Source organism: Hyperolius riggenbachi, chromosome 1, assembly GCF_040937935.1.
Source record: "Hyperolius riggenbachi isolate aHypRig1 chromosome 1, aHypRig1.pri, whole genome shotgun sequence".
In the NCBI taxonomy this organism is placed as follows: domain Eukaryota; kingdom Metazoa; phylum Chordata; class Amphibia; order Anura; family Hyperoliidae; genus Hyperolius; species Hyperolius riggenbachi.
Window position 1 is genome coordinate 541477911 of NC_090646.1, and position 27440 is coordinate 541505350.

Below are 27440 nucleotides of genomic sequence, written 5' to 3' on the forward strand. Positions count from 1 at the left end.
TCACCTTGGGGCTCCCCCTCCCTCGCTCTCCCCTCCAGAACTACGTTTTGTGCGGCGGCTGGCAGCGGACGGAACTTACCTCCGTCTCGTTGCAGGCGCAGGATGGTGTCTGGATTTGCCGCTAGTCTGGTCTGGTCCAGAGCAGCAGCACCAGAACTTCCGGCACTTGGAACGAGACGGAGGTAAGTTCTGCACGCTGCCAGCCGCCGCACAAGACTTAGTTCTGGAGGGGAGAGCAAGGGAGGGGGAGCCCCAAGGTGAGGAAAGGATGGGGGAGGCATTCCCCCTTCCCTGCTGTGCCCACAGCTCTCCTTCAGAGCGCTGCTCCCCTCCACTATAGATGCTAGGGTGAACTACGTCCACCCTCAGAAAACAGCAAGTGAACGTCGTCCACCCTCGTTCACGGCCGACTCGACCCCTGATCGTCAGGCACTTACAGAGAGGAACCTCCGCTGCATGGAAGGCAAAAGTATGTCTGCATTCCATGCCCGCTTGCTGCTGCCATCAGTGCTGGATAGGGAAGCGCTGACAGGGGAGCCCGAGGTGAGGGGGGGGGGGATGGGACCCCCTCCCCTCCGCTTTGTGTGGGCATTGTTCCCCTCTCATATGCTGCGCTCCTGGGACACCTAACTGGATACCTATACTAGGGTCTATCTATACCAAGCTATACTGAGGGCACCTATACCTAGCAATACAGAGGGCACCTATACCTGTCTATACTGGGGGCACTTATACTTGTCTATATTGGGGGTATCTATGCCTGGCTATACTGGAGGCACCTATACCTATCTGTACTGGGAGCACTTATACTTGTCTATATTGGGGGCATCTATGCTTGACTATACTGGAGGCACCTATACCTGTCTGTACTGGGAGCACTTATACCTGTCTATACTGGGGCACCTCTTCCTGGCTATACTGGGCACCTCTACCTGTCTATACTGGAAGCACCTATACCTGTCTATACTGGTGATACCTATATTTGTCTATACTGGGGGCACTATACCTGTCTATACTGGGGACATCTATGCCTGGCTATACTGGGGGCACCTCTACCTGGCTATACTGGGGGCACCTATACTTGGAGTTGGGGGGGCTAGGAGGGGCCCCATCCAAAGTTTTGCAGGGGGGGAGCAGTGATTTCTAGTTACGCCCCTAAGTAGACCAGTGTTCCATTTTAGGGAAAAAATATTTATTTCTAAACAATCACTGCAAATCAAGCAGACTTGAAGAAACATGCTAGAAGGTTCAGTAATGTGCATCTGCTCAGTGCGTTAAAATAGTGAAATTCCAATCCATTTTTTTTTTGTGCATGTTTTTTTCTATTTAAATAAAGCTATCATATTGAGAAATCTAGCATTCCATTTGTGCACCAAGCATGCACTGCAATAGAGTTCATGACACAAGCGTATCATGCTTTGCTCCAACCTTCCAAACACCCCTGTATAATGGCACAACACAACCAAATATCTCGTTTAGCTGCTGTTTTATAAGTTAGATATAAACACAGCAGGGTTTAATTTTTTAACACATCTGTATGGATCTTCAAGAATCTTTAGTGAGAATATCATAAGTCATCTGCACTGGACTCTGGAGTATTAAAAACAGGTCTACTGTTTTTTCACCCTCACCTGAGTATAAAAGACTGTAGTAAAGACTAATGAGAGGTTTGTGAATTAGTGGCTGTTGACTGCAACTGCATGCAACATCCAAAGCAAGAGGTTTTATTTATTGGATCCAACTCTGCCTGAGTTTATTAGAAAACATAATCTCACTGCAGTTGCATACATGAGTCTGCAATCACACAGCTGCTAATTTGATAGCTTTTTAGTGCTCTCACTATGTTTCAATATTCCCTTGGTTATGACTTTTTGAGCAACTTGACAAAGGCCATTTGGCGAAACAGCGGGCTATCGTTGCCTGTCATTTTTCTGATGACATTATAAAAAAGCACTGAGCTATAAATACTCTGTGTGGTGCCGGTCCTTGAAGTGGATATATGTTGTACTGCAATAGAGTTTTTCATTTATAGTAGGAGAAAGAAGATATATCATGTGGGCCCCTATTCCAAGATTATCTATGCAGTTATATTCATTCTGGAGTAAGGCCGGATTTATTCTTTTTGTGCCCATAGGCCAAGTATGTTTTTCATGTGCAGCAGCACCCCTCCCATTCCATGTGCAGTCCCCTCATCCATGTACTGTAGGCCCCAGCTTTCATTAACAGCTCCTTTGGGCATTAGTTCCCTTTTTCACGTTTCTCCCCAATTTTAGCCTCCTCTGTCATATGTAGCAACCTCTCTTTCATTTTCAGGTGCCCCCGTGGGTTGCAGCTGCTCGAGGCCCTGGCCTTTGTGGCCTTTTCACAAATCCAGCCCTGTTCTGGCATATCATTAGCCCCACCGTAACTGTAATATAAGTTTTTAATTTCTTACTTGGCTACTTCACAGAACAGTGTAAGGCTGTGTTCAGACCAAAGATCATTTCAAATGTCAAGAAAATGTGATCAGCGTTTTCTCAGTATTTCACTGTTTTTGTACCTATCATATTTCGCTGGCAGTTGCGGCAGTTTGTGAAATGCTAGGGAAACATCAGCCGGGGTGGGGTTTTCATTGTGTGGGTGCCTGTCAGATGTTTATAAAATGCCTGGCAAATGCAATGTACGGTAGTTGTTTTTCAAGCATTTGGCAGATGCACAAAAGGATTAAGATGAAATGGGGCCCCAGGCAAGAGAGCAGTTGTTGCCCACCGCTGATGATCACCTGGCTTTATGAATAAGATTTGGCGGGGGCTAGCATCCACCAGGCCCCTAGATTCTCTCCAAGCCGCCCCAGGCAACTGCCTAGGTTTGCCTTCTGGATGATCTGTCCCTGGGCAGATGTTTTTAATCATTTTAGCAGCAGTCTCTAGAGATCCACTATAACACCAAACAAAAGCATAAAAACAACATTGCAGCATATGTGTTTAATTGTGTAGCTAGGCAAATGCTACCTCTAGGTGCTTGTATGAACTGTAATATTAAAGAAGCCAGAGCCAGAACACTCAGAAACACCTTATAAAAATCTTAATGCAACTAAGCCCTAAATGGATTGGTAATCAAATAGCATTGTGAGCTCTGACCACAACGCAGCCTGATTGAGGCTCGCACAGGAATGGCCACACTTTCCTGTGTGGCTCTCCCTGGGGAAGATGGCAAATCCCATACGGACAGAGGACCAGCCCCCAAATAGGTAAGTAATGCCAATCACCCCAACCCTCCCCCCCCCCCCCCCCCCCAGTTGGCTCAATCTATTATTAACTCCTAAAGGGAAGTTTATTTTTTATATTTTCATATATAGGTACTACAGTAAATTGCCTTTAAGAATGGGGTGGAGAAGACCTTAAAGGCGTTCTGTGGGGTGTAAAAAAAAAAAGTGTCACTTACTTGGAGCTTCTACCGACCACCTGCAGCTATTATGTCCCACGCCGTCACTGAAGCCTCCGACGTTCGCCGCCGCCAGTGACCTACTAATTATTCATCCAACTAGACGAATAGCACAGCAGCTGCACAGCCATGGCCACGCGCATCATCGGGAGCTTATACAGTTCGTGTCAACACCGCTCCACCCGCCAATCACTGGAGTGTGCTCGATCGGATCAGCTAGGTCCACAGAGTACAGCAAAAAGGTCCGCACCAGTCCAGGATTCCAGAAACAGTTTTATTTAGGACGTATCCAATGTAAAATATGCACATGCATCACAACGCTGACATGTTTCGAGCTGTCTCAGCTCTTAATCATAGCTGGTTACAAAATGGCAAAGCTCCTATATATAGGAGGATATCCCACTCCAGCCACTCAAAGCCCCGCCCCAAAAGGGGGGGAGTTGAAAAGGTGGTCTGGGTGTGATGGACAGGTGATTACCTGTGAGAAAACCCATACAAAGGCAAACACACTATGCATTAAAATCAATATAGAATACAAGATACAGAGTGTAATGTACCAAAAAATGGATAAAAAAGTGGCAAAAAGCAACAGCGTGATCAATCACAGCATAACATGGGAGCATATAAGCATATAAGACACATGTGGGCCCTATCCATGGATGGAAAGATCAAGGTATATATATATGCAGGTGACGGTGTCCCACTCACGGTGAGGAGAGGGGGGGAAGGGAGGGGAGGGGGGGGGGAGGCGGGGGGAGAAACAGTCCAAAGGGGGGAGGGGGGAGGGAGGGGAAGGGAAGACAGGGAAATAAACCAAGCTAATGCGTGATGAGCGCTAAGTCCCACCTTGCATTAAGGCCATGGGGTAACCTAGTCCCCAGGCGGTGTATCCACATGGCCTCCTTTTTAAGGAGAATTTTGTATAAGTCTCCCCCTCTTTTTGGTGACATAACTCTCTCTATTCCTTGAAACCGGAAACTTTTCATGTCTCCACTATGCACCTCCCTAAAGTGTCTGGCTACGTTAGAGATGTTGGTAGTAGACCACCCTGCCCCCAGATAATGTTCGGCTATTCTTTGCCTTAGAGGCCTGGTGGAGCAACCGACATACTGTACAGAACAAGAAGTGCAGTCAACTAGATACACTACATAACAGGTGCCACAATTAATAAACTGTTTAAGATTGTAAATTTGGCCACTATAGGCAGAAACAACTGTTTTAGTTTTATTATGTAAGTGGCAATACCTGCATGTCGCGATCCCACACTTATAGGATCCCTTGACTGTCAGCCAAGTGTCCGTTGTAGCACCAGATGTGAATAGGCTGGGAGAGAGCATTTGTCCTAAGGTGGGAGCCCGTCGGCTGGAAAATCTAACACCATCTTTCAGGACAGGGGAGAGACCCACATCTCCTTCCAAAATGGGAAGATATTTGGAGATAATGTTGGTCACACTCCTGTACTCTGTTGAGTAAGTGGTGACGAAAGTTGGCTTGCATTGATCTTGGGCCAAGCCGCCCTCATTCTGCAATAGGTCCAATTGTGACCTTTCTATGGCCCTGAGTCTGCCCCTCTTAATTAACCTAGATGGATAGCACGAGCTTTCAATCGTCTCTCGACAATGTCCAACTCTCCCGGCAAATGATCTTCCCTCGAGCAATTCCGTCTGGCTCTTACAAATTCGCCAACAGGGATGCCTCGAATGGTATGTGCCGGGTGGCAACTGTCTGCCCTAAGAGTTACATTGCCGCTACACGGTTTCCTGTAGGTTATGGTATTGACAGACTTAGTGTCCACATCGCCACACAAGGTAACGTCCAAATAATTAATGGACATAGTCTCTATTGTGTATGTAAACTGTAGATTTAAATTATTCTGATTGAAGTATTCAACCAAAGAAACCGCACTGGGGGCGTCACCTCTCCAGATAATCAAAAGGTCGTCGATATACCTCCCGTACCACACAACATCCTCCAGTAGACGGCAGTCCCCCCCAAAGACGCGATGTTCCTCCCACCACCCCATGTATAAATTAGCAAGGGATGGTGAGAATTTGGCGCCCATCGGGAGCTTACTGCACAGGCGCAGTATAAAGTTTTCTTGTACTGCGCCTTCCGCGGTAAGCTCCTGATAACGGGAGCGGGAGGATTACAAGTAGAGTTGGGCCGAACGGTTCGCCTGCGAACGGTTCCATGCGAACTTCCGTGGTTCGCGTTCGCATCCCGCAGGTTAATTTTGGCGGAAGTTCGGTTCGCCCCATAATGCACATGGAGGGTCAACTTTGACCCTCTACATCACAGTTAGCAGGCCCAGTGTAGCCAATTAGGCTACACTAGCCCCTGGAGCCCCACCCCCCTTATATGAGGCAGGCAGCGGCGGCCATTACGGTCACTCGTGTGCCTGCATTAGTGAGAGTAGGGCGAGCTGCTGCAGACTGTCTCTCATAGGGAAAGATTAGTTAGGCTTAGCTTGTTCCTGGCTGCATACCTGTTCTGTGAACCCACCACTGCATACCTGTACTGTGAACCCACCACTGCATACCTGTTCAGTGAACCCACCACTGCATACCTGCTCTGTGAACCCACCGCTGCATACCTGTACTGTGAACCCACCACTGCATACCTGTTCAGTGAACCCACCACTGCATACCTGTTCAGTGAACCCACCACTGCATACCTGTTCAGTGAACCTGCCACTGCATACCTGTTCTGTGAACCCACCACTGCATACTTGTTCAGTGAACCCACCACTGCATACCTGTTGTGTTCAGTGAACCTGCCACTGCATACCTGTTCTGTTCAGTGGACCCGCCACTGTATACCTGTTCAGTGAACCCGCCACTGCATACCTGTTGTGTTCAGTGAACCTGCCACTGCATACCTGTTCTGTGAACCCGCCACTGCATACCTGTTCTGTTCAGTGGACCCGCCACTGTATACCTGTTCTGTTCAGTGAACCCGCCACTGTATACCTGTTCAGTGAACCCGCCACTGCATACCTGTTCTGTTCAGTGAACCTGCCACTGCATACCTGTTCTGTGAACCCACCACTGTATACCTGTACTGTTCAGTGAACCCGCCACTGCATACCTGTTCTGTTCAGTGGACCCGCTACTGTATACCTGTTCTGTTCAGTGAACCCGCCACTGTATACCTGTACTGTTCAGTGAACCCGCCACTGCATACCTGTTCTGTTCAGTGGACCCGCTACTGTATACCTGTTCTGTTCAGTGAACCCACCACTGCATACCTGTTCTGTTCAGTGAACCTGCCACTGTATACCTGTTCTGTTCAGTGAACCCGCCACTGTATACCTGTTCAGTGAACCCGCCACTGCATACCTGTTCTGTTCAGTGAACCCGCCACTGCATACCTGTTGTGTTCAGTGAACCAGCCACTGTATACCTGTACTGTTCAGTGAACCCGCCACTGCATACCTGTTCTGTTCAGTGAACCTGCCACTGCATACCTGTTCTGTGAACCCGCCACTGTATACCTGTACTGTTCAGTGAACCCGCCACTGCATACCTGTTCTGTTCAGTGAACCCGCCACTGCATACCTGTTGTGTTCAGTGAACCCACCACTGTATACCTGTACTGTTCAGTGAACCCGCCACTGCATACCTGTTCTGTTCAGTGAACCTGCCACTGCATACCTGTTCAGTGAACCCGCCACTGTATACCTGTACTGTTCAGTGAACCCGCCACTGCATACCTGTTCTGTTCAGTGAACCCACCACTGCATACCTGTTCTGTTCAGTGAACCCGCCACTGTATACCTGTTCTGTTCAGTGAACCCGCCACTGTATACCTGTTCTGTTCAGTGGACCCGCTACTGTATACCTGTTCTGTTCAGTGAACCCGCCACTGTATACCTGTTCAGTGAACCCGCCATTGCATACCTGTTCTGTTCAGTCAACCTGCCACTGCATACCTGTTCTGTGAACCCACCACTGTATACCTGTTCTGTTCAGTGAACCCGCCACTGCATACCTGTTCTGTTCAGTGGACCCGCTACTGTATACCTGTTCTGTTCAGTGAACCCGCCACTGCATACCTGTTCTGTTCAGTGAACCTGCCACTGTATACCTGTTCTGTTCAGTGAACCCGCCACTGTATACCTGTTCAGTGAACCCGCTACTGCATACCTGTTCTGTTCAGTGAACCCGCCACTGCATACCTGTTGTGTTCAGTGAACCCACCACTGTATACCTGTACTGTTCAGTGAACCCACCACTGCATACCTGTTCTGTTCAGTGAACCTGCCACTGCATACCTGTTCTGTGAACCCGCCACTGTATACCTGTACTGTTCAGTGAACCCGCCACTGCATACCTGTTCTGTTCAGTGAACCCGCCACTGCATACCTGTTGTGTTCAGTGAACCCGCCACTGCATACCTGTTCTGTTCAGTGAATCTGCCACTGCATACCTGTTCTGTGAACCCGCCACTGTATACCTGTACTGTTCAGTGAACCCGCCACTGCATACCTGTTCTGTTCAGTGAACCCGCCACTGTATACCTGTTCTGTTCAGTGGACCCGCTACTGTATACCTGTTCTGTTCAGTGAACCCGCCACTGCATACCTGTTGTGTTCAGTGAACCCGCCACTGTATACCTGTACTGTTCAGTGAACCCGCCACTGCATACCTGTTCTGTTCAGTGAACCTGCCACTGCATACCTGTTCTGTGAACCCGCCACTGTATACCTGTACTGTTCAGTGAACCCGCCACTGCATACCTGTTCTGTTCAGTGAACCCGCCACTGCATACCTGTTGTGTTCAGTGAACCCGCCACTGTATACCTGTACTGTTCAGTGAACCCCCCCCCTGCATACCTGTTCTGTTCAGTGAACCTGCCACTGCATACCTGTTCTGTGAACCCGCCACTGTATACCTGTACTATTCAGTGAACCCGCCACTGCATACCTGTTCTGTTCAGTGAACCCGCCACTGCATACCTGTTCTGTTCAGTGAACCTGCCACTGCATACCTGTTCTGTTCAGTGAACCCGCCACTGTATACCTGTTCTGTTCAGTGGACCCGCTACTGTATACCTGTTCTGTTCTGTGAACCCGCCACTGCATACCTGTTGTGTTCAGTGAACCCGCCACTGTATACCTGTACTGTTCAGTGAACCCGCCACTGCATACCTGTTCTGTTCAGTGAACCTGCCACTGCATACCTGTTCTGTGAACCCACCACTGTATACCTGTACTGTTCAGTGAACCCGCCACTGCATACCTGTTCTGTTCAGTGAACCCACCACTGCATACCTGTTGTGTTCAGTGAACCCGCCACTGTATACCTGTACTGTTCAGTGAACCCGCCACTGCATACCTGTTCTGTTCAGTGAACCTGCCACTGCATACCTGTTCTGTGAACCCGCCACTGTATACCTGTTCTGTTCAGTGAACCCACCACATCAGTGCGCATACCTGTGCAGTTAAGTGAACCCACCTACCTACGTGAGTGCACGCAGTGTGATATACCACTCCGTGCATACCCGACCCGATATGGACAAAACAGGTAGAGGAAGAGGTAGTGCCAGAGCCAGAGGAAGGCCACCCGGCAGGTCTGCGCGAGGTCGTGTAAATGTAATTTCGTGTGGACCTGGCCCACAGTACAGTGCTCGGAAGAAGGCACGTCCCATCACCTCCCAAGATTGTCAGGACGTGGTTGAGTATTTAGCGACACAGAACACCTCATCTTGCTCAGCCACCAGCGCTACTACTAGCACCACTTCCGCTGCATTTGACACTTCGCAAGAATTATTTAGTGTTGAAATCACTGATGCACAGCCATTGTTGTTACAGCCAGATGAATTTTCACCAGCTCATATGTCTGAGTTACGCAGCAACACTATGGATGTAACGTGTAAGGAGGATGAAGGACCTACTGATGGTGCATGTTTGGATTTGTCTGAGGCAAGCGAAGCTGGGCAGGATGATAACGATGATGACGATGATAGGGATCCTCTGTATGTTCCCAATAGAGGAGATGAAGAGGGGGAGTTCAGAGGGGGAGTCAGAGAGTAGTAGGAGGAGAGAAGTTGCTGAAAGAAGCTGGGGCAGCTCTTCGTCAGAAACAGCTGGTGGCAGTGTCCGGCACCATGTATCGCCACCTATGTACAGCCAGCCAACTTGCCCTTCAGCATCAGCTGCTGAGGTCCCCATAGTGCCCACATCCCAAGGTGGCTCAGCAGTGTGGACATTTTTTAATGTGTGTGCCTCAGATCGGACCAAAGCCATCTGTTCGCTCTGCCAACAAAAATTGAGCCGTGGAAAGGCCAACACTCACGTAGGGACAAGTGCCTTACGAAGGCACCTGGAGAAAAGGCACAAACAGCAATGGGATGGCCACCTGAGCAAAAGCAGCAGCAGCACACAAAAGAAAAGTCACCCTCCTTCTCCTCTTCCTCCTTCAGGTGCATCATCTGCTTCTGCCGCTTTCTCCCTTCCACCTTCACAGGCACCCTCCTCCACTCCGCCTCTGCCCTTGAGCGCTTCCTGCTCCTCTGCCCACAGCAGCAGTCAGGTGTCCGTGAAGGAAATGTTTGAGCGGAAGAAGCCAATTTCGGCCAGTCACCCCCTTGCCCGGCGTCTGACAGCTGGCGTGGCGGAACTGTTAGCTCGCCAGCTGTTACCATACCGGCTGGTGGACTCTGAGGCCTTCCGTAAATTTGTGGCCATCGGAACACCGCAGTGGAAGATGCCAGGCCGCACTTATTTTTCGAGAAAGGCCATACCCCAACTGCACTGTGAAGTTGAGAGGCAAGTGGTGTCATCTCTTGCGAAGAGCGTTGGGTCAAGGGTACACCTGACCACGGATGCCTGGTCTGCCAAGCACGAGCAGGGCCGCTACATTACGTACACAGCCCATTAGGTCAACCTGGTGGTGAACGATGGCAAGCAGGGCGCAGTGGACCAAATTGTGACACCTCCACGGCTTGCAGGCAGGCCTCCTGCCACCTCCTCTCCTCCTGCTACATGCTCTTCGCTGTCCTCCTCCTCCTTGGCTGAGTGGCAGTTCTCCTCTCCAGCTACACAGCCCCAGCTCCGCAGGGCCTATGCTGCATGCCAGGTACGACGGTGTCACGCCATCTTAGACATGTCTTGTCTCAAAGCAGAGAGTCACACTGGAGCAGCTCTCCTGGCTGCTCTTAAGAAACAGGTGGATGAGTGGCTGACCCCGCACCACCTGGAGATAGGCAACGTGGTGTGCGACAACGGCAGCAATCTGCTTGCCGCTTTGCATATGGGGAAGCTGACACACATACCCTGCATGGCACATGTCATGAGTCTAGTTGTTCAAAGATTTGTGGCAAAGTACCCTGGCTTAGCGGATGTCCTGAAGCAGGCCAGGAAGTTCTGTGGGCATTTGAGGCGGTCTTACACAGCCATGGCACGCTTTGCAGAAATTCAGCGGAAAAACAACATGCCGGTGAGACGCCTCATTTGCGATAGCCCGACTCGCTGGAATTCGACCCTGCTCATGTTCTCCCGCCTGCTAGAACAGAAGAAAGCCGTCACCCAGTACCTCTACAACTACAGTAGAATGAAACAGTCTGGGAAGATGGGGATGTTCTGGACCGACAACTGGACACTGATGAAAAATGCATGCAGGCTCATGCGGCCGTTTGAGGAGGTGACCAACCTGGTGAGCCGCAGTGAGGGCACCATCAGCGACTTAATTCCCTACGCTTACTTCTGGGAGCGTGCTGTGCGTAGAGTGGCGGATGAAGCTGCGAATGAGCGTGACCAGGAACCGTTACGGCAGGAACAGGCATGGGACCAATTTTCATCAGACCCGGCTGTTTCCTCAACACCTGCGGCAGCACAGAGGGGGGAGGAGGAGGAAGAAGAGAAGTCGTGTGCAGAAGATGAGTCAGACTCAGAGGATGATGAGCAAGGTGTTTCTTTGGGGGAGAGGAGGAGGAGGGGACGGCGGCAGGAGAACACCCGCAGCAGGCGTCGCAGGGGGCTTGTGCTGCTCAACCTTCACGTGGTATTGTTCGCGGCTGGGGGGAGGAGGTTGACTTACGTGACGTCACTGAGGAAGAGCAAGAGGAGATGGAGGGTACTGGATCCGGCTTTGTGCAGATGTCATCTTTTATGCTGTCCTGCCTGTTGAGGGACCCCCGTATAAAAAACCTCAAGGGGAATGAGCTGTACTGGGTGGCCACACTACTAGACCCTCGGTACAGGCACAAAGTGGCGGACCTGTTACCAACTCACCTGAAGGTGGAAAGGATGCAGCACATGCAGAACCAGCTGTCAACTATGCTTTACAATGCCTTTAAGGGTGATGTGACAGCACAACGCCAGCAAGGTACCACTGCCACTAATCCTCCTCCCGTGTCCACGCAGTCAAAGACAGGACGCTCCAGTGATCTCATGGTGATGTCGGACATGCGGACGTTCTTTAGTCCAACGCCTCGCCGTAGCCCTTCCGGATCCACCCTCCACCAACGCCTGGAACGGTTAAGTGTGGATGTAGACACTGCTGTGAACAGCGATGAGGAACCCTTGAACTACTGGGTGCGCAGGCTTGACCTGTGGCCAGAGCTGTCCCAATTTGCCATCCAACTTCTCTCCTGCCCTGCCACAAGCGTCCTGTCAGAAAGGACCTTCAGCGCAGCTGGAGGCATTGTCACTGAGAAGAGAAGTCGCCTAAGTCACAAAAGTGTTAAGTACCTCACCTTTATTAAAATGAATGAGGCATGGATCCCGGAGAGCTGCTGCTCGCCCCAAGACTAAGTCAGTCCCCGCACACACAGCATCTCTGCCTGCACGCCGTGTGACTGGCTGCCTGGCCTGCCCCAAGAAGACTAAGTCGCTCCCAGTCCCTCCACACAGCATGTCTGCTTGCAGGCCGCTTGACTACCTTCTCCGCCACCACCAACAGGGTCCGGGACTCCAGGCGGATTGCTGAATTTTTTAGGCCGCTGCTAGCAGCGGCCGCTGTAATAATTTTTCTGGTGCGTGTACATGACTGCCTAATTTTTCTGGCTGCACTGAGGGCAGCTGCAACAACAAAAGAAAAGGCATGTACATGCGCCCATTCCCCTTCGTGATCATTACCTTGCCGTGGTGAAGGGGCTTGCGTATCACAATGAAGCAATGACCGGCGCCTAGATGAGTGTCTCGGGGGGCACACAAAAGATAATAAGGTCGTTGCTTCATTGTGGTCAGACCAAATTTGATCAGCTGGACAGTCACTGTTCTGTCATTCAGCTACATCAGCCAGGCGACCATATGGGCTGTAAAGCCACCAAAACCTGCACTCTCGCCATGGTGCGCACCAGTCCAGCACGGCCGTCACTACACAAACAGCTGTTTGCGGTGCGTTACACGGTGAGTTTGGTGTGTCAGTGTGAAGCAGTACCTTAATTACACCACCTGATTGATGTATACACATGCAAGATGTTTTAAAGCACTTTAGGCCTGTCATTTAGCATTCAATGTGATTTCTGCCCTTAAAACGCTGCTTTGCGTCAAATCCAGAATTTTCCCGGGGACTTTTGGCGTGTATCCCACTCCGCCATGCCCCCCTCCAGGTGTTAGACCCCTTGAAACATCTTTTCCATCACTTTTGTGGCCAGCATAATTTTTTTTTTTCAAAGTTCGCATCCCCATTGAAGTCTATTGCGGTTCGCGAACTTTAACGCGAACCGAACGTTCCGCGAAAGTTCGCGAACCCGGTTCGCGAACCTAAAATCGGAGGTTCGGCCCAACTCTAATTACAAGGACCAGGGGGAATGAGGAGAGGTACGGACAACACACGGAAGCAACCATCACTCCTAAAAAAAGCTGCCTTCTGACAGTGAGAAGTGAGAAGATGATTCCATCACTGTGCTCTGTACTCCCACTCTTGGGGATGAGCTAGTTCTTCTTTTAGTGACTGGATCCTGGTTAAGGGCTCTGCCTCTGACACAGGAGAGCAGGGTTCCAATATCGGCTCTTCCTGTTCAGGGCCTCACCACTTATTCAATGAGGAGTCCTTGGGAAAGACTCCTTCAGGCGGGGAACACACTAGGCAAAAACGCTAGCATTGTGGAAAACGCAGCGAAAACAGCGAAGTCAATAGGCTGCATGAAAAACACATACCGGTATACTTGCGTTCTGCAATGTGCGTTTTCAAAAACGCTGGTTTTGTTGCATATTTTTAAAAAATGCATCAAAAATGCACATAATGAAAGTCAATGGTGACGCAGAGGTATAAGTGCATTTTATATACGCTTTTATATGCTTTAAAAAAAAACAACAAGTTTGATGATGTATTTCCGCTTCCTGTTGACTAGTGATTTGCATAAAACGAATTAAAAACGCAAGCAAAACGCATATGAGATTTATATATGCGAACTGCAAACAAATTAAAACGCATGCAAAACGCAAGAAAAACGCATGTGCTGGAAAAAACACAAAACGGAAATGCACAGAAAAAAATATGCAGCAAAATGCTACATAACATAATGCTACAGAACACAACATAGTGTGTTCCTAGCCGAACACTGCTACTGCCTATAGAGCGTGTCCTAGTGGCTGCTAGAGATGGGAAGTCCGGATCTTTTCAAGGATTCGGATCATTCGAATCTGATCATTGAAAAGATTCGGATCTTTGAATCATTTTACTAGGGAAGCAGACTGGGGGTGAAATGACTAGCAGGACAGGACTTTCCCTGCACTGTACATTCTGTTCAAGCCTGGCTGCTAGTATAGCAAGCTATGTGTCAACTTCAGTGATATATTTTACTTTTAGTTCTGTTTTGAGACATGATATGTAGACTCGAGCAGGATGGTAAGATAACCTTTCCCCACCTAAAGAGAGAGGTTTAGCAAGCAAGGGGCCTTATCCCCTCCAGAGTTAAAGGGAAGATCCGCGCAGACTATAAAAAACAAACTTTTTATTCAGAAGACAGACACATTTAGAAAAGCATTAATGTGCTCTGTTACCTAGAGTGACCAGACGTCCCGGATTGCCGGGGACGCGTCCCGGATTCGGGGTCAGCTGTCCCAGGCTGCATGAGGTCCCGGGAAATGTCCCGCTTTTAGCAGCGGGACGTCCCGCCCTCGGGACTCTGGCCACTCTATCGTCATGAACTGGCAGCGGCGTCTATAGACGCCGTGCCAGTTCATTGCCCGCAGCCCCGCTCCAGCCTCCTTATTGTCTTCCGGTGTTCACTATTTGTGTCTCCAGTACAGGGCTTCGGGCGCCATCTTGCCGTAGCCCTGCTCTGCCTGTCAGCGTGGGAGACTTCGGGAGGATCGTCCAGGGGAGATGCGCGCCAGAGGAGTCTTCTGCCAGGTGAGTAAATGCTCTTTTTCCAGGTGAACTTTGCCCACAGTGCGTTTATTTTCTGGCGACATGTTTGCCCGGAGTGCGTTTATTTTCTGGCGACATGTTTGCCCGGAGTGCGTTTATTTTCTGGTGACGTTTGCCCGCAGTGTGTTTATTTTCTGGTGACGTTTGCCCGCAGTGTGTTTATTTTCTGGTGACATGTTTGCCCACAATGTGTTTATTTTCTGGTGACGTGTGCCCGCAGTGCGTTTATTTTCTGGTGACGTTTGCCCGCAGTGTGTTTATTTTCTGGTGACATGTTTGCCCACAATGTGTTTATTTTCTGGTGACGTGTGCCCGCAGTGCGTTAATTTTCTGGTGACATGTGTGCCCGCAGTGCATTTATTTTCTGGTGACATGTGTGCCTGCAGTGCGTTTATTTTCTGGTGACGTGTGCCCGCAGTGCGTTTATTTTCTGGTGACATGTTTACCCGCAGTGCGTTTATTTTCTGGTGACATGTGTGCCTGCAGTGCATTTATTTTCTGGTGACATGTGTGCCCGCAGTGCGTTTATTTTCTGGTGAAATGTTTGCCCGCAGTGCGTTTATTTTGTGCTGACATGTTTGCCCGCAGTGCGTTTATTTTGTGCTGACATGTTTGCTCGCAGTGTGTTTATTTTGTGCTGACATGTTTTCCCGCAGCGCGTTTATTTTGTGCTGACATTTTTGCCCGCAGTGCGTTTATTTTGTACTGACGTTGCCCACAGCGCGTTTATTTTGTGCTGACATGTTGCCCACAGCGCGTTTATTTTGTGCTGACATGTTTGCCTGCAGTGCGTTTATTTTGTACTGACGTTGCCCACAGTGCGTTTATTTTGTGCCCGCAATGCGTTTATTTTGTGCTGACATGTTGCCCACAATGCGTTTATTTTGCGCTGACATGTTGCCCATTGCATTTATTTTGTGCTGAAATTTTGCCCACATTGCGTTTATTTTCTGGTGTCTGGGGTAACTGTTGCTGCATTTATTATTTAATGGTCATAGTTGGCTATGCTTGCTGCTTTGAGGTTACGGTATACTATTAAATAGCATCACACAGTTTCTGCACACCCATGATGCGAATCCTCGTCTGACCACATCATGGCGTAAACACTGCTTTCTTATGCCTCACTGTTACATCATTATGTTAGCTCCGCCCATGCAATGTCATGGCCGCACCGCATCCCGCCATTTTTCGACGCCCCCCCCCCCATGTTGAGCCAACGAAAATCTAGTCACTCTATGTTACCCCAAGGCAGGTTTGAATGACTGAAGTACATCTAAAGTGTGGCACTGGTATTTACTTTACCTGACAATTTTGTCAGTAATGCCCATCTCTGTTTCCTATCTCAGAAAGCTGGGGCCTATGTCAGATATAAAGCTATTAGCCTGCTAGGTCTATCAAGCTAATTGTAACTAAGGTTGTATGTCATTGCTCAACTCTGTAGGCCCCCATGGGAATAAATCCTACATTACTGGGAAACCATGACAAATGAGTGTAAGATGCCATAAATAAACTGGGTCCGGCCACGATAAGGCAGACTGAGATCTGGTTTGCAGTTAGACTTTCCCTGAAGGAATGTACAGGAAGGAATCCAAGCAATGTTAGTAATACTGTTCCCCACAGACCTGGCAGTGCTAGTGCATAGAACAGACTGTATGCTCCGTGAGTCTAGAGGATGCCTACAATCCATCTGTGTGTTAACGTTCCATAGAGTTTTTCCATAAGGGGGACCTGCTGCTGGCCTAATGATGACCATCCATTCACGTAGCTACACAGCAGAAGAGGTAATCTGCAACACATTTCATTCATATGAAATTCTTACTAACCCAGCTACGCTATGTCTGAAAAATAATTACATAACCACATTTTTCTTGGCTGCATCTTCAGCAGGAATGTGCAGCAGCTGATAAACCAGTCCAGACTTAATTGTAATTCTGTGTATAGTGACATGTATAATCACTGTTTTTTCGAATGTATGAACTGGGCATACAAATCTGGATTGCTTTGCGTTGTATCCGGGAGAGGAGACAGGCTGAACAATACAACATTGTTTTCCGTTGTCGAGCAAAGAAATAAATTGCTCTAACGATACATTCAGGCGATTATCACCATTTCATTGCACTGCTCTCAAAATTTCAATTCAAATGCAATCCCTTTGTTAATATGTATCTGTGCATGACGAATACTGTAGCAATGTAATTGTTGTTTAAAAATATATCCAGCAAAAGTGTTTTGTTCCTCTACATGCCTCAACTTTTTTATTTAAAGTGAACCTGAGGTGAGAGTTATATGGAGGCTGCCATATTTATTTCCTTTTAAGCAAGAAGACCAGTTGCCTGGCTGCCCTGTTGATCCTCTGCCATAGACCCTGAAGAAGCATGTGCAGATCAGGTGTTTCTGACAATAATGTCAGAACTGACAAGATTAGCTGCATGCTTGTTCCTGGTGTTATTCAGCTACTACTGCAGCGAAAGATATCAGCAGGGCTGCCAGGCAACTGCTATTGTTTGAAAGGAAACAAATATGGCGGCCTCTATCACTCTCACCTCAGGTTAACTTTAAAGTGAACCATTCAAAGATAAAAATGTGAAACTGATTCACTTAGGCCTCGTTTAGACTATACACGCTGTCGTGCGCATTTTGGCAGCGCGTATAGTGTGCAACGCGCAAGAACGGTAGAAGGGCATAGACAGCCCTTCTACCATTCCCATCATATGCGCTGCTAGGCAGCGCGATTGTGCTATCACGTGCTTCATGCATTTTGGGGAATCGCAGCGCAGATCCCATTCACTGTAATGAATGGGAACTGTGGCGCAGCGCATAGTAGCGCAGATGGCGTGCGATCGGACACGTTGCGTTTCGATCGCACAGCCATCTGCGCTAAATGATGTGAACGAGGCCTCACAGTGACTTGGGAAATTGTAAGAACAGGATCATGGCATCCATCAATGACAGCAACCATACTTTCTCATGATAGATTCATTTTAAAGAGACCCTTTAGTGGGTCACTCATTCCATATCTGCAGTACTTACTACCATTACATGTGTGGCTCTATTGAGCCCCTGTGAGCTCCTATAGTCAGATCAGAATCCAGACTCAACTATTTTTCTCCCTCCGACCTGATTACTGCCTTTCCACAGTATTAATGCAGAAGCCAAGTGATGACATCATTGTTATTGATCTATAAAGCACCAACATATTCCGTGGCACTGTACAAAGTGGGAAAACAACAAGGAGTACATAGTGATACAATGATATACATCAAATATGGACACTGGTACAAAATACAACGACTGATCATGTAACATGATGAATAACATGTATAACAGAGTGCAAGCTATGACATGGATAACAAATTCCAAGACACAAAAGGGGGAGAGAGACCTGCCCTTGCGAGCTTACAGTCTAAGGCCTTGTTCATATTGCGTTCCGTTCGCGTGTCCGTCCGCGATGGGGTTTTTTTTAGGAGTCTTATTTTTAGGATTCATGGAGCTTGGGTGGGAGATTTGTTTTTGTGGTTAGCTGTTTTCTAAGCGTTTTTTTCCGAGCGGTTTTGTAATTCACTCCCTGATGCAGGTCAGGAAGTGAACTCTTTGACCCGGAAAATAATAAATACAATGTATTTATTCTTAACAACGGGAACACAATTGCCTTAATGCCGGTTTTTGTACGCATTCGCCGATTTTCCTATACCTTCCATTGAGGCGGAATCGCCCCGAAAATGGAACACGCACCGCTTTCCTAGCCGCACCGCACCGATATGAACCTTCTCATAGACATTCATTGGACACGCGGTCAGGGGGTGTTTTGAAAAACCGCAGGCGGCCGAAAAAAAAGCAGAAAACGCCTGCAGTGTGAACAAGCCCAAAGGGAATGGGGGGAAACAAGAGGTGGGGAAGTGTGCAGTATACATACAGGACAGGGTCGGATTTACCATAAGGCACTGTAGGCACATTCCTACAGGCGCCTGATGATGAATAGGCCTTTCACTCCCTTCCCCCAGTGCCTCCCTCCTTCCTTCCCTATACAGAGTCCAAAGCAGAGCATAAAAATGAGAGGTTACTCAACTGGCATTCAGTCTGCATTCAACTGACGAAATCTCCCTTCAGCCGGGGGCATCTCTAGCTACCTAATACTTGGGGACACCTCAAGCTACTTAATACTGAGACAACTTATTGCTACCTAATACTAAGGGGCACCTGTGGCTACCTATGCTGGGCAGGGGAAGTAGTGGGGAGGTGAAAGCCGGGCCAGCCAGCCAGCACACTTGCAGTGCGGTTCGGTGGGTGTTTGTAGGTTCATGGAGGGGGGAGAGTAGGGTGTCAGGACATCTGTGCTATAGGCTCCTGTGACGTAAATCCGGGCCTGATGCAGGCAGTGCGTGTTTAGGTTATCTAGTAAGGGGTAAAACTTGGCGAGAGGTCAAATGGGGAATAGCCTAAGTTAGAGGATATGCTTGTCGGAAAAGAGTTTTGAGTGAGCGTTGAAAGATTTGAAAGGTTGGGATCATCAGGGGTGGCCTGCAAAGGAGGGGCTAGTCAGAGGTGGGTGGATTTCCACGGAAATCACATTTTTCAATATCCGCATATTTCTGAAGAATGTTATTTTTTTGGTCAATTAAGTTAGTTACTGTAATTGTAAAAAAAAAAATAATAATAAATTGCGGCATCGACTATTTTTTGCAGTTGTACGCTACTATGCAGAAAACCGCATTTCCGGTTGGCAACCGTGGTAAACGTCTGCATCCTCTGATTGGCCCAATGTTTTTGAACTCTTGTGATTGGCTTAAAATTACCACAGTAATCCTATTTCCACTGAACATTTCTGAATTCTCTGAGTAGCGGTAATGCGGTATTTCCATGGAATTCCGATTTCCGCATTCTAATTACTGCATACCGATGTCCATCACAGTAAACACATTTCCGATTGGAAATTTGGAAATTGTCATTTTGCTGAAATTTTCTGACCATCCCTGATGGTGAGCTTGATATATTGTTTCATTCTACTACGGTAACGGTAGATAAGTTGTCACTTGTTGCTGTGACAGTCACACAATTTGAGAAGGTCTTGGTTTAATACTTTACACTGCCTAAAGCAAAATTAATAAAATACATTAAGAATGCCTTTATTGCATGGAAAAGAACAGTATCCATCTCAGCAGCTATTATCTCTTTTATGTGATGTAATGATCTTCCTCCTGAAGGGACATAATATGGAAGCTGCCATTAATATCCCACTTAAAAAAATACTAAGAGAGAGACTTTATATTAAAAAAGATAAATATTTCCCTATAGGAGATTGAGATGTTCAAACGGTATATGTAAGGGCTCTTTTACACTACATGTGATTCCGATTTTACTGCAAGCGTACGAGAGGAATCGCCGCAGGATACTTGGGCGCAGGATACAGCCGGTGTATGGCTTATCCTGCTCCTGCACAAATTCCTATCGACGTTAAATACTATTCCCCCTCCAGGCCGCCATGGATGGTAGGGAATGAAATAATTCGGCTGAAGTTACTCACTGCTGGGCCCAAGTCTCCTGCACTGGAATGAAAGTGTTTGTGCTGCAATGTTAAAGAGAACCTGTAACCAAGAATTTAACTTCATCCCCAACAGTAGCTGATATCCCCTTTCCCATGAGAAATCTATTCCTTTTCTCAAACGGATCATCAGTGGGCTCCGTATGGCTGATTTTGTGGTGAAACCCCTCCCACAGTGTGATGTCAGCGCCTTACAGCTCTGAGGTACTGACATCACACTGTGGGAGCCTTGTTGCATTGTGGTAAATAACAGCTGTTTCCAACTGCCAAAAAAGCAAGCAACATCTTCTTCCAGTGACATCACTTGCCAGCAGTAAAAATGTCACCATGTGATAAATTTCAGAATGTAAATCAGGTTGAGGAAAGATTTTGCAATGAGCAAACACTGACTAAATCATTTATACATAATTATTATAAAAATTAAACACTTTTTTTTATTACATTATTTTCACTGAAGTTCCTCTTTAAGTGCGATTCTGATTTTTAATGAGATTTAAAAAGTCCTGCATACTGCATTTTTATTGGCAATTTTCTTCATGTGTTGCTAGCATACTGTGAAAATCGCGAATTGTAAATCGGAATTGCGATTTGCAGTGTAAAAGAAGCCTGAAATTGTCCTAAACCTACCAATATCAGTTGCAATAGAGGGCCTGGGTTTATGTAGATTTTAATTCTGCCTAAATGAGCTGCAAACTTGTTAAAGGGGTAACATTCATAAACTGCTTGGGATGAAAGATAATTTTAAAATAAAACTCTCCCCCCCCCCTCCAAAAAAAGCATAAAAATAAGTACCGTATTTGTCAGACTATCAGATGCTCCTGACCATAAGACACAACTAGGTTTAGAGGACCAAAACCAGGGGAAAAAAATGCATCCATGCTGAAGGGGCATCTTGTGGATTATGCCCTCTTTGTACCTCATGCCCCCTTGTACCTCTTGTGTCTCCCAGTGTCCTCCTCTGTCCCCCATGTGTCCTCCTGTGTCCCCCATGTGTCCGCCTCTGTCCCTTTTGTCTCCCCCTGTGTCCTCTGTTCGTCCCCCGTGTCGTCCTCTGCATGGGCGCAGTAAAGGGAGTCCCCGATATTGCCTCAGGTTGGAGGTTCTTATTGGCAGGCGTTCACAAGTCAGGAACTCCCTGCATTTGGACTATAAGACGCAGAGACTTTTTTCCCCACTTTTGGGGGAGAAAAAGTGAGTCTTATAGTCCAAAAAATACAGTACTCACAATGCCGGGAAAGAGTAAGTTGCTGGGCAGGCAGAAGTTGTCTGCTCAGCATCCTCACACTGCTCCCCAACCTCCTTCCTGGTAGGTACGCATCGCAGTGTAAATGGCTGATGCGTCACTCCTAAGTGGACCAAACTACCTGGTTTTCACTAAACTCTTTTAAGTTCTTAAAGAGAAACTCCAACCTAGAATTGAACTTTATCCCAATCAGTAGCTGATACCCCCTCTTTTACATGAGAAATATAATGATTTTCACAAACAGACCATCAGGGGGCGCTGTGTGACTGATTTTGTGCTGAAACCCCTCCCACAAGAAGCTCTGAGTACCGCGGTACTCTGGGCAAACTGCCACAATGTAACAATGTTCACAGACAGGGAATAGCTGCTTACAGCTGTCTCTAACAGCCAAAACAGCTAGCAGCAGCTACATAACCTGCCCACAGTAAAAATGTCACCATGTAATAAATGTCAGAATGTAAATCGGGGAGAGGAAAGATTTTACAATGAGCAAACACTGACTAAATCATTTATACATAATTATGGTAAAAAATGAAGCACTTTTTTTACTACATTATTTTCACTAGAGTTCCTCTTTAAAAGGGCTAATATAATTACTTTCATATTTTAGTCACAGAGCCAGTAGAAAGCGGTGACCTGAGCTCTCTTAGCTTTAGGGAGATTGTTCTTTGGTCTAAAATAAGACTTACTGGGCTCAAACCAATTCACTTTTTCTGATAATTTTTCTCCGATTATATCATTTTTTATCTTCTGTTTAAAATAACTTTTGCACTTTATTCTGGAACAAGAGCAGGTACAATAGCTATATATGGACTGAAAATATATAGTCATAAGTCATACAAAACTGTAATTGTGCTTTAATACTGCAGTCTTCATTCACTATCTATGTGCAGCCTGACGTACCTGCCATGTTTTCCATGGTATCCAGTGCCAGACTATGTGGTGGAGGATATGTATGGTTGTTCTGATTTTGATGAAGTATTTATAACCATTTCCAATGCATAATGACCAGTACAGATATTAATCACAGATCGTAACACAGAAGTGTTTCCTAATGACTGTACTATGAGCCACACTGAATCATGGATCTTTACCTTTCAGAGGAATGAGCCAAATACTTTTTTTTTTAAATGGTCAGCAACCTCAGTCTTCAAGTTGTACAACAATTTCCATAGTAGAGCAAAACAAGCCTTCCTTTGTAACCCCTTACACACTCCTAGGAGTTCTGGTTCACCATGAGCTTGCTGGGTAGTCTGTAACTTCCATAGTAAAAGAGGTGATTCGATTTTGATGGTACTTATTCATAATTTTTGTGTTTGCATTGATGCAGCTCCGCCTACCGCAGTGATGTCAGAGATTATGACCAGAGAATGCTCCTCCGCTTTCCTCAGAGAGTAAAGAACCAAGGTACCGCTGATTTCCTTCCCAGCCGACCCCGCTATTCCTGGGAATGGCACAGCTGCCATCAGTAAGTTCTGTCTCGTTTATATCATGTCTCAATTAATGAGAGCCAGGCACATATATTACACAGCATGTATTTCCAAACACGTACAATAAATCAACCTACTGCTAATTCATGAGGGTTCTCAGCTATGTTGGGCAGGAGGTCATCATCTTATCATATGATCCCCGGCAGCCTCCTTGCCATTCTGCAGCTCAGGCTCAGAGACAGCAGAGGTAACAAAGCTTCCTGCCCCTTAGGAAAGAGATAAAGGTGTGATTTTTTTAAAAATCACAAAACTATGCGATTTCAGTTGTTTGGCATAGATTTTAATGAGTGTTTTGCCTGCATAGTTTAGCTGATTGAGCAATATTCTACCTTGATTGTGAAATTTAGTTGCATCATATTGAGTATATATCTATTCATTGTGCAATTAATTGTGCACACAGGAATGAATAGTATATTTATTTATTATTAGTATTTATATATTACGCAGCACTGTACAGAGTATATTGTGTTGTCACGAAGGGCTTGATTCACAAAGCGGTGCTAACCTACTTGGGACGTCTAAAGTCTTTAGACGTGCAAACCAGGGTCGCGCGCTGAATCAGATCGCGCGCTAAGTACCGTGCACAAAGTTTTGCGCACGCAAAGTCCTATGCGCGCGCTAAGTCCCATAGGCTTTAATGGGCACTTCGCGCGGAGCGCCCTGCGCTCTGTGCAGTGCGTGCGTAAAGCTTTGCACGTGAAAAGCTCGTTTAGACGTGCTAAGGGGGTTTTCACAGGCGTACTAACAGTTAGCACCGCTTTGTGAATCAAGCCCTAAATGTCCCTCAGAGGGGGTTCACAATTTAGTCCATACCATAGTCATATGTGTATGTATGTATCATGTAGTGCAAGTATCATAGTCTAGGGCCAATTTAGGGGGAAGCCAATTAACTTATCTGTATGTTTTTGAGATTTGGGAGGAAACCGGGATGCCGGAGGAAACCCATGCAGACACGGAGAGAACATACAAATTCCTTGCAGATGTTGACCTGGCTGGGATACGAACCAGGGACCCAGCACTGCAAGACGAGAACACTAACCAGTACGCAAACCGTGCTGCCCTAGTATATAGTATAGTACAGTGTTTCTCAAACCTGTCCTCGTGACTCCTCATTGGTGCACGTTTTGCAGGCAGCCTCACCTATGCACAGGTGGGGTAATTAGTGTCTCAGCTAGGTGGATTCCATGTAGCTGAGACCAGAGCCGGGACAAGGTCCTCCAGCACCCAAGGCTAAGACACCAAAGTGCGCTCCTCCATCCCTCCCACCCAGCCGTCACACACTGATTGCTATTAGACTAAGAGGCGCCACAGGGCCCACAACCTCCCCAACACCTTAATATCTAGTTATCTGGCTTGCAGTCACTGCCATGTATTCCCTTTTCTTATTTCTTTCTGCTTCAAACACAATTAGGAATGACAGCTGAATGAATTCTGCGCCCCCTCCTACACTGCGCCCTGAGGCTGGAGCCTCTCCAGCCTATGCCTCGGCCCGGCCCTGGCTGAGACACTAATTACCCCACTTGTACATAGGTGAGGTTGCCTGCAAAAAATTTTAATGGTATGTTCACATCTGTGCTTAACACTCCTTTCGCAGTATGTCCATTGCGTTGCAGTGCAATGGACAATATAATTGCAGCGAAACACATTGCAATTATTTTTTAATGGCACTTTGACAATGGTATTTTTGCAGAGCAACACATTCCCTTGGGAAAATGCAGTGCATGCAGCGCTTACCAGGCGACACTCGCGATTCTAAGTCTATAAACTGTATGCTGCACTGTATGTATCACATCCCAAACATGCAGTGCTACTTTTGATCACTGTCATGTTGCGACAAATATTGCGTGAATATAGTCTAAGAGCTGGGACCCACTAAAGCGTGGGTGTCAAACTCAAATACAAAGTGGGCCGAAATTGTACACTGGGACCTAGTCGCAGGCCATTCTCAATGTCTACTGGCCACCTTCCTCCCTTATTAAGTTCTCTGGTGTCTAGTGGTACTCCATCCCCTACACAGTTCCCTGGTATCTAGAGACCCCCACCCTCTCCTATACAGTTCCCTGGTGTTTAGTGCTTCGCCTCCACCTCCCCATATGGCTTCCCTGGCTTTCCTGGTATCCTAGGGCTTCATCTCCAATCTAGCTTCCCTGGTGGTCTAGAGTGGGCCATATATAAAGCAAAGTGGGGAAACCACTTGAGGGCCAAATTTAATGGCTCTGAGGGCCAAATTTGGCCCGTGGGCCGGATTTTGACATGTATGCACTAGAGCATTTTGGGCAGCATTTTGGGATCGCTTTCAATCGCTACTGATTTCCCAAAACGCTTTGCCAATGTAAGTTGGTGGAGCAGATCCCACTGTAGCAATTGCGATTAGAGAAATCCCAATCGCAGGATATGCAGCATTATGGCAACGTTGGCACTCCAATGTATTGTGTAGGAGCAGGAAAATCACTTCTAAAATCACTTGCAAAGCGCTACCATATATCGCTAGTGAATGCAATAGCACTTTGTAGTGGTTCCCAGCCCTAAGTTGTGTGGTGCTGCAGATTCCATGGACTGTGTGCTGTACTGTATGCGTCAGCATCGCACATTGTGCATGATGTGACTTTTCCACACCGTTGCATTGCAGTTTTGGTTTCAGGGTGCGCAATGCAACGTGCATAGTCTGAAAGTAGCTTTAAAGTGCCCATCAACGATACCGTCTTGATTGTACTAAATCTGTGTAGTAAAATGGTAAGCATAGTGAATATACTTTGGTTGGATACTTTCTGTGTATGAATGGATGTTATAGTTAGTCCCTTATTACATAGAAAATTGTTCAATCAAAATGATCATTAATGGGCACCTATAGTCTAATAGCTTCAGCTTCATGGTTATCCAGAGTATAAAAGGATTCAGTCCAGCTGCTTACTGTCAGTGCTACAAGGGGAAAAAAGTCTAAAGGTAGATAATGTCAACCGAGAAATGCAAAGCACTCAATCAAATGTCATTTTTTACGATCTCCCTTGTCTACTGCAGTTCCCAGTCACGTAATGAGCACAATTGATGCTTGTCAGAGCTGCAGATGAACTCTAGATCTTGCTTGTAGTAAAAGTTGACTTAGAGGATTAATCGGACTAGTTTCCTATGGCGAGGCTTCTCAATCATAAAAATGATTCATGCTGATTAAAGACGCTTTGATGGGTGAAACTTGTCAAACACTTCCTCCTGGAAGATGATAAAAGCTGAAGTTTACTATTACTTTTTTTTTTGTAAGCCTTAGGCAGGCTGTGTGTTCCCTGTGTAAATTTACTTTAACACATAGATAATGATTTTTTTATGAAACCATTACAGTAATTCTTGCTGACTGTTCAGTTTACAAGTTAGGCTGTAGAGTGTAAGACACAGCAGGAATATTAATAAATACCTGTTTTTTACAGAATATGAACAGTTTCATTGCTGCCTAGTTTTACTAGTTACCTGGCTTCATTCATAATGCTAGCTATACAGAACATATCCAGGTTTATATGCACATCCATAGACGACTGGGATGCGTACATGTAATAAAGATGATGCTGCCCTTCGTAGGCCCTGTACACATTGGCTGCATTGAGGTTTTTATTCAAGAAAATAAAGCAAATCGCAAGGCACTGTACACAGTGGTGCAATGTAATTGTTTATTTTCATGAAGGCTTTGCGATTAAAAATTGCATGCAAATTTAAATAGCAGCGCAAACGCATCCAGTGTGTTCAGGGCCTTAGGCCCAGTTCACATATGCATTTTTTCACGGAACTGGCCATACGGATCAGGTAAAAAGTGCGGTAAACTATCTGTTTTCTATTTGTTCCTATGTAGCTGCAAAACTTTCCGTTTCCGGTCCACTGGGCACAACGGTCCAGGAAATTAGGTCCTGCTGCAATTTTTTTGTCCGTTGAGTGGAACAGACAACAGATCCGTACAAGCAGATGGATGTGAATAGATTGGTTTAACATTGGATCTGTTCGTATACCGGTCCGTTTGTACAGTATACATCCCGTTCCCGTTTCGCTCACCGCTAATGTGAACCGAGCCTCGCCCTTTTTGCCAGCCTCACACTGGGATATGTGTGCTAACTTTTATTCTGTAGAATTAGAAAATAACTGTAGGTTAGGATAGTGTGAGATAGGTTAGAACCTCTTATATTTTAGTGCTACCCTGACCCCATTGAAGAGACTTCCTCTTACTTCCTGTTCCAGGAATGGGAGTCCAAATAACAGGAAATGAGGGACAGCAATCAAATCTAGATAAAGGCAGTAACCCATCTAAATGTTAAACAACATATTTTATTTGATGTCCCTCTTGGAACTGGGCTTTACACAGCACTGTTTTCCTGCTGCTCTATTGGATTGGTAGGAGAAGAGTTTTGTAGCCACTGGAAAATATATCTGCCTAGTGTCACTTTCT

The 27440-nt window shown here is 46.8% G+C and overlaps 1 protein-coding gene across 6 annotated transcripts in view; it reads left to right on the forward strand.

Annotated features, from left to right (window-relative positions):
* The window catches only part of LOX (lysyl oxidase), a 165881-nt gene that overhangs the window by 86301 nt on the left and 52140 nt on the right, over positions 1-27440 (forward strand). For 4 of the 6 annotated variants that reach the window (XM_068247027.1, XM_068247010.1, XM_068247019.1 and 1 more), the window contains exon 3: positions 22858-22995. In XM_068247027.1, the coding sequence (XP_068103128.1) occupies positions 22858-22995 (138 nt within the window). Of the gene's footprint in view, positions 1-3156; positions 3230-16433; positions 16527-22857; positions 22996-27440 lie in introns of those variants that run through there. The other 2 variants (XM_068247034.1, XM_068247041.1) reach the window with 2 other exon arrangements.